Source organism: Phragmites australis, chromosome 7, assembly GCF_958298935.1.
Source record: "Phragmites australis chromosome 7, lpPhrAust1.1, whole genome shotgun sequence".
In the NCBI taxonomy this organism is placed as follows: Eukaryota; Viridiplantae; Streptophyta; class Magnoliopsida; order Poales; family Poaceae; genus Phragmites; species Phragmites australis.
Genome location: NC_084927.1, coordinates 29,531,628 through 29,550,591, shown reverse-complemented (window position 1 = coordinate 29,550,591; position 18,964 = coordinate 29,531,628). Strand labels below are relative to the sequence as shown.

General features: G+C 43.1%; 1 protein-coding gene across 1 annotated transcript; it reads right to left on the bottom strand.

Moving 5' to 3' along the window:
• Nucleotides 1-10,015: 10,015 nt before the first annotated feature.
• On the bottom strand, nt 10,016-15,912 carry LOC133924630 (uncharacterized). Its single transcript, XM_062370255.1, has 7 exons — nt 14,360-15,912; nt 12,666-12,756; nt 12,421-12,578; nt 12,286-12,337; nt 12,108-12,187; nt 11,910-12,003; nt 10,016-11,187 (listed from the first exon to the last, which is right to left on the bottom strand). The coding sequence occupies exons 1-7, from the start codon at nt 15,638-15,640 to the stop codon at nt 10,631-10,633; spliced, it is 2,313 nt and encodes a 770-aa protein (XP_062226239.1). The 5' UTR covers nt 15,641-15,912; the 3' UTR covers nt 10,016-10,630.
• Nucleotides 15,913-18,964: the final 3,052 nt, after the last annotated feature.

Below are 18,964 nucleotides of genomic sequence, written 5' to 3'. Positions count from 1 at the left end.
CCTCTATGTGCTTTGCATCATAGTAAAGTTTGGCGTGTTCTTGAGCTTGCAACAAGCGACCCCGCATGTCCTGAAGAAACTCATCCCGTTCAGCCAGGGACTGTTCCATGGCTGGAACCCATGCTTCCCCTTTTCCATAGGCCCGCAAAGAAGGAGGATGCCGACCATAGACCACCCGGAAAGGCGTATCCCGTAACGCCGAGTGATAGGCTGTGGTATAGCAATATTCAACCCAAAGAAGCCAACGCAGCCATTGCTTAGGAAGATCCCCTGTTAAGCAGCAAAGATCTCGTTATAGCCGTGGAAAAGGGGTTCTTCCTTCTTTGCATGGCTATGGAAAAGGGAAAGCCCAGGTTCTAGCCATGGAACCTTATTAGCAGCCTCACCTTTAGGGGTGAAAAGCATAACTCATGTGTAATTTGGTCCCCGATAAGCGAAATAACTCCTTCCATAAGTTGCTGGTAAAAACCGCATCACGATCACTAACAATAGACTCGGGCAACCCATGGAGTTGTACCACCTCATCAAAAAAGGCCCGAGCAATAGAACTAGAAGTGTAAGGATGTTCCAGAGGAATAATGAGCAAATTTAGAAAGATAGTCTACTACTGTCAGAATTACCGTCTTATTGTTGACCCGGGGAAGGCCCTCGATAAAATCCATTGAGATATCACTCCAGATTTGTTTGGGGATGGACAATGGCTGCAATAAGCCAACCAGCTGCAAGTGGCTGACTTTGTTCTGTTGGCAAATAGTGCATTCTCGTACGTAGGCATGCACTAAAGATTTATCACCGGGAATGTGAAAATCAGTCCGTAGTCACTGCAAGGTGCGTTGAAGCCCTTGTGGCCCATGTCATGTGCTTACACGAGGATGGGGAATTGTGGGTGATGCGTTTGGAACAAAAATCCTACAGTCAAATGTGAGTAAACCATCATGAACAGCCCATGCTGGTCCATTGTGGCTAGCAGTAACATCCTTGATTAATTACTGCAGTGCTGGATCTGCAGTAACCTCCTGACACAAGGTGCTGAACACAACAAACAACGAAGAAGATAGCACAAAGGTAGCGGGTAATTCAACATCGTGATGAGATAAAGCATCTGCCACAACATTGGTGTGGCCTGGCTTGTATTGTACCTCAAATTTGTAACTCATCAGCTTGCTGATCCGCTTGTGTTGTGGGATGGTGGAGAGGTGTTGGTCCTGCAGAAATTATCCAGACGATGAATTGCCAACCCCATAGGTAAGGTCACCAGTATTTGATGGCCTGGGCTAATCCAATGAGCTCTCGTTCATAAGCCGCCAGGCCAGCATGGCGAGGCGCCATGGTACGGCTGAAGAAAGCCACCTGCCTGTGACCTTGATGTAAAATCGCATCCATGTCGATCCCGGAGGCGTCGCATTCGATGATGAACATGTTGCAGAAGTCTGGCAAGTGAAGCACTAGTGCTAAGGATAGGGCCCGCTTCAGGGCGTGGAATGCACGAGTTGCCTTCTCGGTCCAGGCGAAGGCTCTTTCTTCAGGAGGCGAGTGAGTGGAGCCTCCAGGGTGCCATACCCGGTGATGAAGTGTCGATAGTAGCCTGCAAGGCCAAGGAAGTCATGTGCCACCTAGATAGAGCATGGCTTGGGCTAGTCAGCGGCGACCTGCACCTTCTACTGCTCCATGGCGATGCTTGTGGTTGACACGACATGCCCGAGGTAGGACACGGTGGGGGCCTTGAATGCACTTTGAACACTTGATGAAGAGCCTGTGTTGGTGTAAAGTCTCGAGCACCAGGCAAACATGCCGGAGGTGGTCCGCCCATGATGCACTATAGATCAAAATATCATCAAAAAAGATAAGGACAAAGTGGCGCAAATACCGACGGAGGATGTTGTTCATGAGAGCCTGGAAGGTGGTCAGCGCATTCATCAAACCAAAAAGCATGACCAAGAACTCGTAGTGGCCCAGATGTGTCCATAATGTCGTCTTCTCAATGTCATCGGCGCTCATGTGAACCTAGTGTTAGCCCAAGCAGATGTCAAGCTTGGTGAAGTACTTGGCACCATGCAGCTCATCAAAGAGCTCCACCACTAGAATCGGAAACTTGCCTTTGATGGTCTGGGCATTGAGGGTGTGATAATCGATACAGAATCACCAAGAGCCATCATGCTTCTTGACCAACAATACCAGCGAAGAGAACCGACACGCTGATGCGCATGATGCCGCTCCAACTCGTCCTTCTACCTGACTTTGGCAGGGATCAATATCAAGAGCTGATTTGCCAACTTTTTGATCTGAAGCAGTTGAACTATGTGGCTGAATACATGTATCAATTTGAACCTCTCATGAATCAAATTCTAGCCCACAATACATCGTATGATCCAGTGTTCTTTACCACTTGTTTTGTTGATGGCCTGAGAGAAGATATTCACAGTATGATTATTCTCCATTGTCCCTGTGATCTGAACATGACATTCTCGTTGGCCACCATACATGAAGGAGTACCTATTTCTTCTCAAGTGTGTTCTAAAACTTCACACAACATTTAACCTGGCACAAGGCAAATTATGTTCCTGAGTCCTCAAGCTATCACTGGTCCATGTTCATCAGATGGATCAGCAGCTGACAGACATGGGGTTGAGGGAGCATGGACACCAGATCGTTGATCACCTGATGATAAACTGGTTTCACTTCGTTCATATAGGAAGTTGAAGGGGGTATGCTAATCTGGTGAACGCTGAACTTTGGGGCATCACTGTGTAGCAATAGTTCAGCTCCACGTAGTTGAAGAACTCTAGGATCTATTACAAAATCATGATCTACATTCAGTGGATCAACAGTCGAAAGAGCTCACCGATGACTCTCTGATGGCCATATCTGTGGTGGCACTGAATGGATTGGAGGGACCTCGATCCATCAGACTTTAGGGACTCATTAACAATTAGGAGGTCTAAATGCTTTTGGACTCTGGTAGCACACTTAGCTTCATCAGCAGCAGAATCGCTGATAAATTGAACAAGCCTAAAACTAGCATTTCTCCTGTTACTGTCAGAGTGGCAAATAGTGACAGGTTGCTCTGCACTCAACAAATTTCACAATGTGATTGGTGGCTTCAGGGACATTCATTTCAGACCAATTTCAGAGTTCTGTAGTTGGATGGTTATGACCTCATATTAGGTATGGATTGGATTGAGACTCATAGTCCCACGGTGCATGAGTGGGACAAGAAGTGAGTGCCTTTTTTCTACAAGGGCAATACGATCTCCTTACAAGGTGTCACACCTAGATTGGACATATGCTCACTTTTATCTTCTTCAGAATTACAGAAACTTCTGAACAAGAATGCAGTCCACCATGTGATTCAGCTATGTTTGGCCTCTGATCAGCTTGAAGGACCAATTCCTGAATCAATACAAAACAACATTACTGAGTATGTAGGTTTGTTTGAAGAACCTTATACTTTACCTCTACACAGGTCTTGGGATCATCATATTTCTTTATTGTTAGGCACACAACCAATATACATTAGGTCTTACCGGCATAACCCAACTCAGAAAATTGAAATTGAGACTCAAGTGAGACAAATATTGAATGATGGGCTCATCAAACCTAGTCAGATCCTTTCTCCTCTCCTGTGCTCTTGGTGAAGAAGAAAGATGGAGGGTGGAGGTTTTATGTTGATTACAGACATATGAATGCTATTACTATCAAAAATAAATATCCTCTCCCCATTTTTGATGAGCTCTTGGATGAACTTGCTAGAGTTGCTAGAGTGGTATGGTTTACTAAGCTTGACTTTAGAGCAGGATATCACCAATTTAGATTGAAGAAAGAAGATGAAATGAAAATAGCCTTCCGAACTCATCATGGGCACTTTGAATTTAGAGTGATGCCCTTTGGGCTATGGAATGCCCCAATTACCTTTCAATGCGCCATGAATAAAATTCTGGGTCCTCTGTTAAGAAAATGTGTTTTGGTTTTCGTAGATGATATCCTCATCTATAGTCCTTCACTGGAAGCTCATGTTCAAGATTTCAAACAAGTCTTTAATCTTCTCCAAGCACATTGTCTCAAGGTCAAGGTGTCCAAATGCATGTTTGCTAAGCAACATGTCTCTTATCTGGGTCACACTATTTCTACAGCAGGTGTTTCTCTATGAGATAAAATAACTGAAGTTCAGAACTGGCCTACTCCAACATCAGTCAAGGAACTTAGAAGTTTTCTTGGGTTGGCTGGCTATTACAGAAAATTTGTAAAAGATTGTGGTTTAATTACCAGACCTCTCATAGATCTTCGTGTAGACTCTTGTGGTTGTTGAAGCATTTTTGGCACTCAAACAAAGATTAATTTCATCACCTGTGTTGGCTTTGCCTGATTTCACAAAGCAGTTTGTTTTAGAGACATGTGCTAGTGACTTTGGCATTGGTGCTATTTTGATGCAGGAAGGCCACCCCATAGCATATCTCAGTAAAGCATTAAATGCCAAGAATCAAAGATTAGCAGCTTATAGAAGGAATGCTTAGCTATTCTATTATGAATAAAGGATTATGGTTTAATTGATCATTGGTGGGCTTATCTCCAACACTCTGAATTCATAATTAGGACTGATCACAAAAGCTTTATACATTTGTTAGAGGAAAGAATACATACTCTTATTCAACAAAGAGCTCTCATTAAATTGACGGTATTGCAAATTACTTTTCAATATAAGCAAGGACAATATAATAAGGTTGCTGATGCACTCTCCAGGAAACCTATTACAGCTGCTTCTGAAATTGTGGCTCTCTCCATTTGCAGACCTACCTGGCTGGACACTATCATACAAAGTTACCACAAAGATCCCTTCTCCAAAGATTTGGTAACCCTCCTGTCCCTTCCTGGCCAATCTCATCCTACTTTTACTCTTCAAGATAGTGTCTTAAGATTCAAGGGCAAGATTTGGGTAGGTTCAGATGTTGAAATTCATCAACATATTATACATGCCCTTCATGCTAGTGCTCTAGGAGGTCATTTATGTTTCTTTGCCACATATCATAGAATGAAAAGACTCTTTGCTAGGACAAACATGCAAACTCATATCAAAACTTTTGTACAACAGTGTCAAATCTGCCAACAAACTAAAAATGAGACATACTTGCGGTGTTCAATTCATGCTTGCCCTCGGAATTGGTCCCATTGGCTTCATCTTGCTGAATATTGGTATACCACTTGCTATCACTCGTCCCTGAATACTACACCCTTTGAGGTGTTGTATGGCAGGAAGCCTCGCGATTTTGGTGTGATGCAGCTTACTGACAGTAATGTGCCCGATTTGGTTTCATGGCTCAAGGAGAGAGAGAGAGAGAGAGAGAGAGAGAGAGAGAGAGAGAGAGAGATTATGCATCAACTCTCTCGTGATCAACATCGAATGAAGCAACAAGCTGATCACAACAAAACATAACACTCTTTTGTAGTGGGTGACAAGTTGTATCTGAAATTACAGCCTTATATTCAGACTTCGGTGGCTGGACACTCAAATCAGAAACTGACTTTTTGCTATTATCGTCCTTACCAAATCCTCACTAAAGTTGGAACCGTGGTATACAAGCTTCAATTGCCACCAAATAGCCAGATTCATCCAGTTGCCCATGTTTCCCTCCTCAAACGAGTTGTCAACCCCAACATCATTGTAAGTTCAACATTACCTCCAGATGTTGTTGTTTTGCAGGTTGCTCAGATTCCTGAAGTTGTGCTGGACCGCAATGTGATCCGTAGAGGCAATGCAGCAATTCCTAGCCTATTCATCAAGTGGCAAGGGCTCCCTGACAACATGCCAACATGGATCAATCAAGCGGACCTTTAACATTTGACTTCTGTTTCTTTGGCTTGAGGTTAAGCTAGCTGTTAAGGAGGGGGGGGGGAGATTGTTAGGACCCTCTTTGTCTGTTATGTCCATGGTGGGCTGCCCAAAGGAATGAGTTGGGTCTATAATGTGTGCCTTGGGCCTAGAAGGTGTCGAGTGCGTGAATGGCGTTTGAACTGGCCTTCTTGGAGGCATGCGGTAAATGACCGTTGTAACTGAGCTGGCAAAACGGTTGTGGTATATAAGACCGATTGCCCAATCGGATAAACCATTGATGAAGAAATGAATAGAAAATGAAACCGGGCATGCTTCCCGTGGAACTCTTCTCTCTCCAGTTATCTTCTTCCTCCTAGATCCTTCCCTAGAACGAATCCTCACCGAGTTCGTTACACTCCACCTCCCCAATAGGGGTGTTCCCATAATAAACCATCGAGTTGATCATGTCCTCATCACCAACGAGATCGGATCGTGCCAGCCAAATCTGTGTGGTTCTAGAGATCCAAATCCTCGGGTCAGAGTCTATTCCGCATGTCCACGCACCGCGCGCACACTGTTCCCACGAACAGGTTGATGGATCTGCGCGCTGGCGGATCTGTTCTTATCGCGTCTCCAGAACCAGAAGGAATTTAGAGATGGGTAGATGCAAGCATGTTGCTGTGTTACGGTTCTTCTTCATATTGTGTTTGCATTTGTCGACGATTTTGACCGAATTTGGCGCGCAGGGGTGGGTTGAGGGTGGGCCTGGGGAGCTCACATGAAGCCGCAACAATGGCGACGGTGGGCTAGCTCGGAAGGAGAAGGGGAGGGGCAAGGGAACGTGGTGGCCGCTCAGAGAAACCCTAGGCGACATCTCATCAGAGTACCATTGATTCATTTGTGGGGGAAAGGTGGGGGGAGGAGAGCAGGACGCATGTTTAGAGGTAGGTGGGGAGGTGATGACGATATAATCGTTGGACTCCTTTTGCCCGTTCTTTTTGGATAACTGATGCTACGCTAGTACGCTTGGAAATTGGAACATTGCTTACTCTTTTCTGTCACAATTGGAGGATAACCGACGCTAGGCATGATTTTAAAAAGCACGTAATAGGAGTCAAGTTACGGTGATACAAGGTAATTTGGCGATCGAGGCAGAGAGGCAAAGGTGTATTGCAGCAACAAGAGTGCAAGTGAAATTATATTTGGATAATATGTGGAGTAGCAACACAAATAGTGGTAGATTCAAGGGCAACCTTAGCCACAGTGGCTACAGAAGGTGTAGTTTGGCTAATGATGGAGGAGAAGTGCGATGTCGCAGGTTTTAGCTAGTTTATTAAGCTCTGAACGGGACGTTCGTGTATTGTTGTGGACATGTTGAACATGCTGCAATGCCGGTTGAGCCTAGTTTTATCCTAGTTGGTTTTTCGCGCTATCAATAGTCATGAGCTCCTTGCAGCTCTTTAGTTTGGACATCAGACCATGTGGCTCTCAACTTGTGCTTATTCATCTTATTTTCATTTCATTCATGTCATACATATAGGTACGTATACATACATACATGTTACATACATACAGTCCTTGATCATTATATTTTTCTATCATACATACATGTGCGTGTACATATAGGAATCTATGGAGGAGTGATATTTCTAATGAAATGTTTGCTTCTCTATATAGAGTATTTTCCTGTAAGAGGCTAAGCATGGTAAACCCAAAGTCAAATCGTTTCCTAAATTCACTATGGCCATTTACTTGTGACAAGTATTTTTAGCTCACAAATAAATGATCATGACATTTTAGGAAAATCCAATAAATAATCCAAAAACTCAACTTTTGACTTTTCCAAGCCAGGACCTTTTGTAAAAAAGCCCTTAAACTTTTAGAAAATAGCAAACTGAACTAGCCACCATTGAAAAAAAAAATCCAAACTGACTTAATGAAGAGCCCATGTGCAATATCAAGAAATTGTCAAGGGTCAAAAAGCAAGAATTTCATAATTTTCAACATGTATTCATACCTAGCCTCCAATTTCACCCAAATTACAAGTTTATCATGATCAAAATTACCAAAGTAATCCCCATATGCCACCTAACCGGTTTAGGTGTCAAGACTCCAAGTCATCCAAACATGCCAAGTGACACCTAGCAAGCTTAGGTGTCAAAGCCCAAAATTACCATGTCATGCAAAAGTGAGAAATGCATTTAGAGATAATTAGAGACATGGCGTATAAATAGCAAGGGAGGGTCACCCTGGAAACCCTAATGTCATTCCATAAGTGGGGACCAAGGTGGACTCTTCTCTTCTCTTCTTTTCTTGCTCAAGATCATGGCTAACATGAGCACATGTTCATGGCATGAAAGGTGGAGGTTGAGAAGGAGCCATCAAGCATTCCATCTCATCACCTAGCATCATTTTCCTTGTGCCAAGGTGTGTTGTAGATGAGAGTAGTTTGTCATGATTTTCCATTCAAGTTCATAGATGGAAAAATACTAGAAAATGCACAGAAGTTGTTTGAGCAAGGATCTTACTATTAACTACATATGAGTTGTTTGTGTATGTAAATCATGAGCATCATGCTAGAATTTCAGATCTGATCATGCTTAATCAACATAAAACATGAAGCGTGCTAAATCTGGTTAACGGCAGGATCATCACAAAAGGACAAATCACTAGTTGCATTGCAAGATTAACAAGTTTTGCAACTAGATAATTATGTTCGGATTTAAGATGATCATCACGGCATGTTTTTTAGTTCAAGCTCTTAGCAAATTAAGGTTTAATCACATACAAATCATGTTGTTACGCCCTAGTCATCAAGCATCATGTCATAATGGCATCGACTAGCAGCAGATCAACATCATAGAGCAGTTTTAGGCATCATTCATGCATCATGTAGCATCTTAGTGCAAATTAAGCCACGAAAGTGAGGTTTAGCATAGTAATTAGGGCCGGTTTAGAGAGAGGAGAGCAAACCGCAGTGGAGCCAAGCTCCAGAGGCCATGGTGGCCGAAGTAGTGGAGGGCCTAGCCCACCATCGTCTCACAAGCACCAACAGGCCGGCTAAAGCATATAATGGTAACATTTATTTATTGACTAACTTGTTTAATTAAGATAGAGAAATGTTAGTAGTGGATTTGATGAAGGAGCTAGAAGATGCTCTTTCTTTTGACGAAAAAGGAGCTAGAAGATGTATGTGTGAAGGACATATGAAGATGACTAGCTTAAAATAATAGTATAACATAGGGTATTTTCTTATACGGGCCAAAAGTGATTAGAGAAGAAGAAAAGGACTGGATGATGAGCTCTCGAAGGGGTTTAGGCATTGGGTTGGGCCTTACATCTGCCGGAGGCGTTGAGGCATTAAACTTAGGAAGGGCATGACAACAGAGGTGCTTGCTTGAGCGGATGATGCGAGCGAAGTAAAGAAGACAATTGAGATCCTGTTTGGAATGTAGGATCTTTTGTGAATCTTACGATAATTGTTTACTAGGAAATTTCTGCAGTAAAATTCGTGCGCTCCAAAATTTGGCTCGAGACTTGTGAGCTGATTCGCTCCAAAAATGGAGTTTTTTTCTTCGTTTTCTTCTGTTTTCTTTATCTGAAGGTGTTGATCAAATCGTCCGATCTTACCGAAAGAGAAGAGCCAACCTCGCCAAATGTTTACACTCGTGGACCCTTGGATGGTTGGATCGGTGAGGCCGACAAATTTGCTAGTGTGGTCCTAAAGATACAGTGCAGAGGTGTCAGCATCAGCATTGCAAGGTACAGTAAAAAAAGAATTTGCTCAATAAAGATATTCCAGCAAAATCTTCCAACAGAAACGAAACAGCAAAAATAATATTGCATCTGGAAGTGTCCTGATTACCTTCGTCAAGCCAATTATCATTGCTTTTCCCTGTTTATTTGAGATCACATCAAACAATCAGCACTGTTTCTGATTATTGGTGTTGTTACGCGATGCGATCCCCAAATATCTGACAGAACGAGGTCCCCGGAGGCTGGATTTTAACTCATCTGGATATTGCTTTTTGCCGCCGTGGCCGCACATCCACCGCGAGCAAGATCGGCGCTCTCGGGTCCGTTGCCGCCGAACATTTGAACAGTTGGATTCCAAGAAGATAGGATAGCTTTCCCCAGCAACCACAGGAAATATACTCCATAACAGTGCACAGACAGCACGCGACACAACGTGATAAGAGCAAGTAGCAATGATCCAAAACAGGAACAGGATAAGAAATTTGTTGAATTACCGACAGTTGAACACCAGATACATCAGAACTGCACCTGCCAACCTTGTCCAGAAGCAAGGCCGGAAAGCCTCAGAACTCAAAATTTTCATCTCTTCCTAGTCCCTATTGCTCCTATATCCAGGTACCACTAACATCCCAAACCTGCTATACTGGTACAAAGAATCCACCACTCTATGCAACTCTTTTTTGCTTTTCTATTTCTGTAGCACTGAGATTTTTTCTTACAAGAATATATATAATGAAGGGGTAAACATAAGAGTAAAAAACAAAAGCTAAACTGGACTCAGTGGAGAAAACAGATGAACAATGATTGACGAAAGATCTCGCTCCAACCGGCCGACACCCGTCGGTCTTTCCCGGGCTCCATTCGCATGTACAATTCCGGGCAAACGAATTCACCATACCTTGAGTGCCAAGTCGTAGGTTAGCTGAAGTTTGAAAGCAGGTGCACCTAGGAGCATCAAAACCGGCCCAATCCCGCTGTGCAAATCACCCAAATTTCCACCTATCTATACACAAAAATCAGCCGCTAGCTGCAGGGCAGATACGAGTCTAGGCAACAGCCTCATAGCTACTATACTCGAGCAGGAAAACCAAAATTCTGAAATGTTCTGATCTGACCTCCACGGCCTGCCGTGACAATTACCATGCCCCAGGCTGACCGACTCGGAGCTTGACCAGCACCATTGGGAAGACTGATACTAGACCGAGGGCTCTGCTGTGTGGGCGTCATGAGCTCTTCAGGCCAAGTTGCCCTATCACCACTGTGATTTGAACTGGTGTTTAGGATATTGCCGCTTTGGGGCTTTAAATCAGAGGAATATTGTAGTTTGTCAGGGACAGCGTGCAGCAGAGGATGCTCAGATACACAATCCAGTTCCTCTTGCTTCCTGGAGTTGGTTCTGGATACCATTGCCGAGCCAGTAGATGGCAAAACAACAGCCACTGTCACATCTTGGCAGTGGAAATATTCGTAGGAATTGGTGGCAGTAACGGTACCCTTGCTTCTGCCTTTTTCAGGATTATCATCATTTCTCCATATATACACATGGGAATCCTCACTTGCGGAGATCACATACCTCCCATTTGCAGCTAAATAGGCTGCGATTTGGCTGTTGGTGTTTCGGAAACCTGAGACAGAACAGAACAAAGATCAGAAGCCATTGTACTCCAACAAATCAGTGATTGCAAGAACAGTGTTGAAGGGGAAAACTATATGCATATTAGACCCATCAACAGACATATAACTATTTTAGCATGCTAAGTGAACGTTAGGACCCATCACCTCAGCAAAGTGGCTCTGACAAGTTTTGCAACTTTGATGAAAGCACGTGACAGCAGAAATGCGGAAAAGGTCACTGACATTTCAATCAGTGGAACAGGGAAACACGCAATTGATAATCAGATTATCACTACATGATTTGACTGCTGCAGATATATTCTAAAAAAACTCGACCAACCTAGGAGGAACTATATAGCATTGCATATAAGAAGAAATAGGCACCCAAATCCAAGTTGAAGAGAACTCGAATCTGGGTGGTGGGGGTGTGCACCCACACCTCCCACCAACTAAGCTGCAGATATATTCTAAGCACGTCAAACTACATACATTGTGATTTAATACCTTGAAAAACATGGTTAATAGAAGCAGTCAGCAATAGGTTGTTAACATGAAACAAACCAGTTATTTTGTACTATTAGTACAACTTGAATTTCATTGTCACAAATCACTATAGCTTAGAAGCAGAGAAAAACACTGTATCATACTGGTTACTAAGCCTTGAAAGAAAAATAGAATCTGTTGTGAGAAGACTCCTTATCTTGGAAAATTGCTTAGACTCAAAATTTGGTACCTTTGTACTTGTGAACTAGGTTCAAACCATCAACAACTCTGATCCGTGAATCTGCAGATGTAATAAGCACCTTTGAAGTACTTCCTGGAAGAAACTATTCAAGGAACTATTATTCAGTAAGACAGGAAATTAATGACATCAAATATAATGTGCGCACATCTTGTAAAGAATCCACAAATTATTTTTGAATTAAGCCACCTGGAATCCAGTGATTTTCTTCTGACTGGACTTTTTCTTATTTTGCAGGTCGATTTGTTTCTTTTGAAGAAGCTTATTATCTGGTCAGAAGAGTAAAAGAACAGGTGTAAGGCAAAAGCATAGCAAAAGAAACAAAAAAAGAACACATGACAAACATGCAAAAGATGGAGAGAGATACCAGATGTATCATAAATATGGCAGCTGCCTTTGTGGGAACCAATCAATACACTCTTCAAACCAAAAAAAAAGAACATGTTAGAACTTAGCATAAAGAAGACTTTTTATCAAATAATTGGGCGTATTAGATTAAAACCTGCCCATCAGGTGCATAGCAAGCAGCAGTGACCATTTCATGCAGATCATCCCAATCAACAATTTCACGGTTTTGAATGCTCCAAATGCGAACCTTTTCATCCAGTGAACCACTGATGAAGTATCTATCGTCAACAGGGTTGAACTGGATGCATGTCACTGGAATACAAGATCAACATAGGAAAATTCAGGACACTGCTGGCAGAGCGAGAAACATTGCATAGTGCAAGGGTGTGTAAATCTTACCATAGTCACTGTGTGAGAATGTTTTCAGGCACGAGGCACTTGAGATGTGCCATAACTTAACTGTTTTATCCATTGAAGACGAAAGTAAGTACTGCACAGCATTTGAAAAAGATGTTTAAGGTAGGAACGCTGTAATAACAACAGAATCACAGAGAACATGGCTACAGATCTGCAGAACTGTAGCAAACATTGTTTGCAAGGAATTCATGGAACCGTAGCAAACATTGTTTGTAAGGAATTTGTAGCAACTAACAATCATAGTTTGCAAGAAGTTTATGGAATCACTGTTGCAAGAATGTGAAGTTATGATATGTAGCCAGTGTAGAAAGGTATGGAGTATAGACTATAGGTTACCACCACAAATCCAGGTACAGCTGTTTTAAACTGTCAAGTAAATACTAATTGCTGAAAACAAGAAGCCAACAAACTTTTTTGTGTCTACTTAGTAATCATGCCTTTGTGCTCTTGGAGACCATTGAACTTCTTTTTTGGCGAGAAATTCTGAAATACTTCAGTGCACAAACTTGACAGCAGAACAAACCTTGGTTTCTAGACAATTATACAGCAACTGATTGGTGGTTAATTCAAATTGCCTTTATAAATAAGCACGTACGTCATGCAGTACGTGGTGTTGGATAATCAATGTGCCATTAGATGTGATATCCTATGGTTTTGACTAACTATTCTGTCATCAAAATCTAGCAAAAGAAAGAACCTTCTTGCCATCCTCTTGGAGAAGGTGAGATGGGAAATGGTATCAGATTAGCTGTTCTCCATACAAAAAAAAATCACCAGAGAACAAATCTGCTCCAGCTTTGCCACAGAAAGATAATAACCCTAAACTAGAACCAATTGTAAATTGTAATGTATCCCTGAAAGAACGCTAACTTTGTTGGATGTATAAAGCACTGGTACTGCTGTGACTACTGAGGATAACTAAATTTGCAAAACCTGATATATAGCAGTTCTCTACTAATGTCTTGATGCAACATGACTAAGTATCTAGTCAATGCAAATGTTTAAAAACTGAAAAATACAAGGTAAGGCAAGATAACTCTAGATTTTAGAAGTTCAAACCCCTAAGTCCATGCTAAATTGTGAAACACATACAATCCATTTACTCCTTAAACAAGAAAAAAAAAGGGGGAATTACTATCAAATTCAGAATCTATAAAATGAAACCATCAAGGTGCTGAAAACTATCAACGCTTATGTGCAATCTAGGCAATCGTTTTTGGTGCTCGTAACCATTATAAAACAATATCCTTGAAACATTTGACATGGCCTGTAAAGGTTATGTGCTGATACAGCCACCAATATATGTATCTAGAAACAAAAGAAAAGGCTAGGACGAACGCCGAAGGTAGGTAGAACCGTAGCAGACACAATTGCTTTTATGCATTAAAAGCTCCCTTGCGAACAACAGAGTTCCATCATCTCTAGACCTAAATTTCCAACCAGTCAATATATCCTTTGCAGCTAATCAATTACACTGCAAGTGCATTAAACTACAAAATTTACAATTAACATGTTCAGAATACAAAATGAAATAATAAGGACTAAGCAACCATTGTGTAGTATTTTAAATTCCAAGAGAATTTGGATTGTGGGATTAAGTTCAACATTCACCATGTCATTGCTTGTCAAACATCAGCTAGGGACACCTTAAGAACAAACAGCAACGCAAGCATTACCTGAGATTTGGACCAGCAGAGGTCAAGCACATCCTCTGAATGACCCACAAAGGTTCGGATCGGCTTTTCGGACAATGCAAACATATGCTCAGGCACCATCAGTCGGTCTGAACTCGTAGACCTCCGACTCTCCAAGAACCTTGCCCGACGTTTCTTCTCCAAGTGGCTCCCATCCACACCGGCCAATGCTAATGTTGGCTCTGGCGAACCATTGCACACCATGGCAACAAGTGGATTGCACAACCCATTCTCCTCTCGTTTCCTCTCAAACTCTGACACTTCCCAGACATGGATGACGCAGTCCTCCCCAGCACTAGCGAGGTACCGGCCGTCAGAACTAAACTTGATGCTCCAGATGGATCCATTGTGCGCCTGTATATCCTGGTTCATGAACAGACCGCTGAGCTCCTTGTACGGCTTCCCATACTGCCGCACCTTAACGCGCTCCGGGCCATGATGCACGGCTCCGGCGCTGTCCTGGCTGTCATCTGTCGCTGAGCTGGACCGGCGCTCGCCTTTCTCCGAGGACGTGTCCTTCTCGTCGGAGCTGACCACCATGGAACCGGCGACATTTCGGATGCTCCGAAGCCAGCTGCTACGCCGCCTCTGGCGCGTGGCTCCGTTGCTGGAATCGGAGCTGGACCTCTTGATGGGGGGTGACGAGTCGTTGTTTGAACCGGAGTTCGCAACATTCTGGCGTCGCATGAGCTCCTGGACGATGGGCGAGCCGCCGACACAGAGGTCGAACTCCTCCATGGTAAGCTGCCGGCCCGTGCCGACCTCGCGGAGCTCCAACTCCTCCTTCACCACGAACTCGCTGCCGTCGTCGAGGTTCCGAATTAGGCACCTCAGGTCGGTCTCCTCCCCCTCCGGCGTGGCCTCGGAGGAGCCCGACGACGCCTGGCGCGACCGACTCCCCAACGGGGGCTTGGTCGCCGAGACCGGCACGGCGCCGTCTGATCTGGATCGGGAGACGGGCGAGACCGCCGCCGGCCGGCCGGGCTCATCATAGGAGGTCGATTGGCCCATCTCGAGGCGTGCGAGGGAGGGGTCTCCGTCGCGCCCCAACATCTGGAGAAGCCTCCGCCGCCGCTCCTGAACGGGCGCCGGCTCGGACGTCCACACGTCGAGCGCCGCCGCCGCGGCGGAGGCGGCCTCGTCCCGGCGGGGCCGAGGGTGGTCGTCATCGTCCGAGGCGGAGGTGGAGGAGCAGGACGAGGAGAGCACGCGGTCCCGCGACTCGTAGAACACCTCATCCTCCTCCCCGCCGCCGGCGCTCATCTCCCCGCCCGCATTGACCGCCGAGGCAGATCGAGTCGAGACGGCGGCCCCCCCGCGGGGAATTGCTCGGTCGGCGCGCGACGACGCGAAAGAGGGGGGAAGCAAAGCGACCGCGCCTGCGCGCAGGTAGGGTCAGATCCACCACGAAGCCCGCGACGGGTTCCTGCCCCGTGCCGCGCGCCTGCCTGACCTCGTAAAGTGGTGGTTGGTGCTGGTGCCGTCGTCGTTGTTATTGCGGTGGTGATGCCAGTATGCCACCCCTCTGCGCCTGCGCCTGCGCCTGCGTGCGTCGTTGTTGGTGGCGGTATTTACCACCGGTTACTGTTTACTGTCGGGTTGGCAGGCAGTACAAATCGCCCATGGGAAGGGAGGGAGGTTAAAAATCCAGCGACCCGGGGCCCAGACGTCAGCGGGGAAGCTCGAGGCGCCACAAGTGGGAAGGTTAACCGCTCCGTTTCGGGGAGTTTTAAGGTGGGATGGCGTTGGCGTAGCCGAAGCGGCCGAGTACGGTGTACGGGAGCCGAAAAGGGTCGAGACGTGGGTCCCGCCGTGCGCTTGGTTTTACTTTTCAGTTTCAAAGAATATATAAAGACTAGCGATTGCACGTACATTTCACGCGCGGAATAAATTAGGATATACTCTCTTCATCTCATCTCAAAATAGATGTATTTTAACTTCTTTAGTAATATTTAAAATTTATGATGTTTCACGATTTCAGAATAACTTTAGCTTAGATTTTTCGATCTTATCCTCTATTAAATCTCTCATTTTCAATATAAATCTCATTTTTCAGGTATACCATATTATTATTACTCGACCAATGTTCAATAAAAGAGGATAAGGTGATCATTTTATTTTTCACCTTAATGCATATGTCTAAAATATCATGTATTGTGAGATAAAGGGAGTATCAATTTATTGAAGGTAAATATTGAATATTTAAATATCAAAGATAAATAATAAGATAGTGAATATATTTTTAGAATGTATGAAAGTTAAATAAGAAGAAAATATGAGATTAAATGTATTTTTGAAAGATAAATAGGGAGAATCTTTGAACGGTGATGATTTGATTAACTCGGATGTATGATAAAGATTGTTCTATTATACTATAATTTGTATATTTTATAGAAATATAGGAGCTAGATTCTATTGTATTTTTTAGAAAAACTATCGCATCAATTATGAATGCCTTTGTTTGTCATCTCCTTTGATTTTGACAACGCGGAAAGAGAGAGGTTGATGAGTTGGTAAAAACGACAGGCAGGCACCTAAAGGTTGCCCTTTTTTTTCCAGCAGACAGTATACGGGGATCGATGTATGTCTCTTTATGCACAATTAAGCTCCGAACGCCCTCGCAAAAAAAAAAAGGCTCCGAACTATCAGTGCTATAGCTGCCAATATATACGCTGTTACTACTACAAATTTAAATATATCGTACTACTACATATTTAGATGATGAGTTGAAGCACATAAAAAGTTAAATAAAAGCATACAGACATTATATGTCATGACTATAGCAGATTGGCACCATGTGTAGTGTATCAGGACCATCACGCAACACTTAATCAATAATTCACCAAAGTCTCCTCATGAGCAGCTGGCAGGCATCCAATACTCGTAGAAGCAGTATGCCACACCACCACCACCTCTGGCCCCACTCAAGCCCCTCCAATGAAAAACCCAAAATCACAAGCGACATCTCACCCCTAGTCCCCTCTCCCTCCACGACACGATGACTTTGAGCTGAACTCAAGCGCGTTCCATGCATGTGGTCCCGGCCGCTAGAGCATGTTCGTACGTATGTATTTGATGTCTCTTTTTATCCCTAGATATATTAGAAAATTTGAGTTTTACAATTGAACGTGAGTCCATCTTGATTTTTTTAAAATTTAATTCTATTTTTTAAGTTTTTTATACTATGTATACAGCACATAACTCTTTATTATAACACATCATAACTCTTTATTATAACACATAGTAAATAAAAAATAGAGAATTTTTTTATCTATTCTTATATCTAGTTTTACAATTATTTTCTCGTAGGATGGATGCGCTGAGTAGGTCGGGGGCGCGAGCAAAAGCAAAAGACGGCAAAACCACCCGGCTGCGTGTGCTGGCGAGGGCGCTGGCGCCCAAAAGAGGCTTACGAATCGCAGTAGGCGGTCAGCCGCGCGGACCACCGTTCTCGGCCGGGACCCCGCGGTCCGCGGCTATTACCCGCGCTGTCGGAGCAGCTAGGGGCAGCTGGATCGATGGGTGTCCATACTAGCTGCCTCTGTAGCTCTAGCTAAGATTCTCGTTTAGGACGGGATTATTCCAGCGCATATACACGTATAGACGTACGTAAAACAAGGCCGTTTGTTTGCCACGTTTCTACGGACAATCCCTCATGCCCAGCCAAACAATAGTGCGTGTCAATGTAGGTATTTGAATTATCTGATATTTGTATATATCAAAACACGAATATGAATATTTATATTCGTATTCGTTTGAAATGGATACGAAAATAGATGTACTCGAATTCATTTCGAGATTCGGATTCAAATGTGGATATCCGAATTCGAGGGTGGAAATAGATATATTTCCGTATCCACCAATCAGGGAACCAAATTTCGTTAATGTTTTAGAAATTTTAGAGGTGAATGAAATTGGTATATTCTAGTCCAATCTAATTGTAACAAATTTCAGTCGAATTTAACCAAAAAATTAAATTTCCAACATGAATTTCGAACAAAATTTCTAAATTTTTGATAATTCCAGTAAATTCCAAATGTGAACAAATTTTTTGTGCACCAAAATAAAAAAATTTATCATTAAAGGTGTAGGATATTTGCATACAACCCAATCGAATAGATATCTGAATGCGGATTCGTATTCGTATTTGAGGATATTCATATCTGTATTCATATTCAAATTAAAATATAGATAACAATATGAAAAGTGTACTATCCAATCCATATCCGATTCATTTCCACCTTTAGTGGATAAGATAATTAGTACTCCCTCAAATTCTTTTTATGAGACATATTAGGATTTGAAAAAGTCAAACTTTATAATTTTTGACTAATAATTAGTTAAACTATGTACATATTTATTGTACAAAAGTGACATCAATAGATTTTGATTCCAAAGTGTTTTAATACAATGTTGATTATGTAGCTATTAACAATATGTTGTAAAAGAATTTAATAGTTAAAAGATTTTTAAAAGATTTTTTCAAATACTATTACGTCCTATAAAAAGAAAGGAACAAGCAGCATTAGCAGTAGGGTCAGGATAAATTAACACATATTACAGCTAACTCTTTTGATGCTTTCTCCG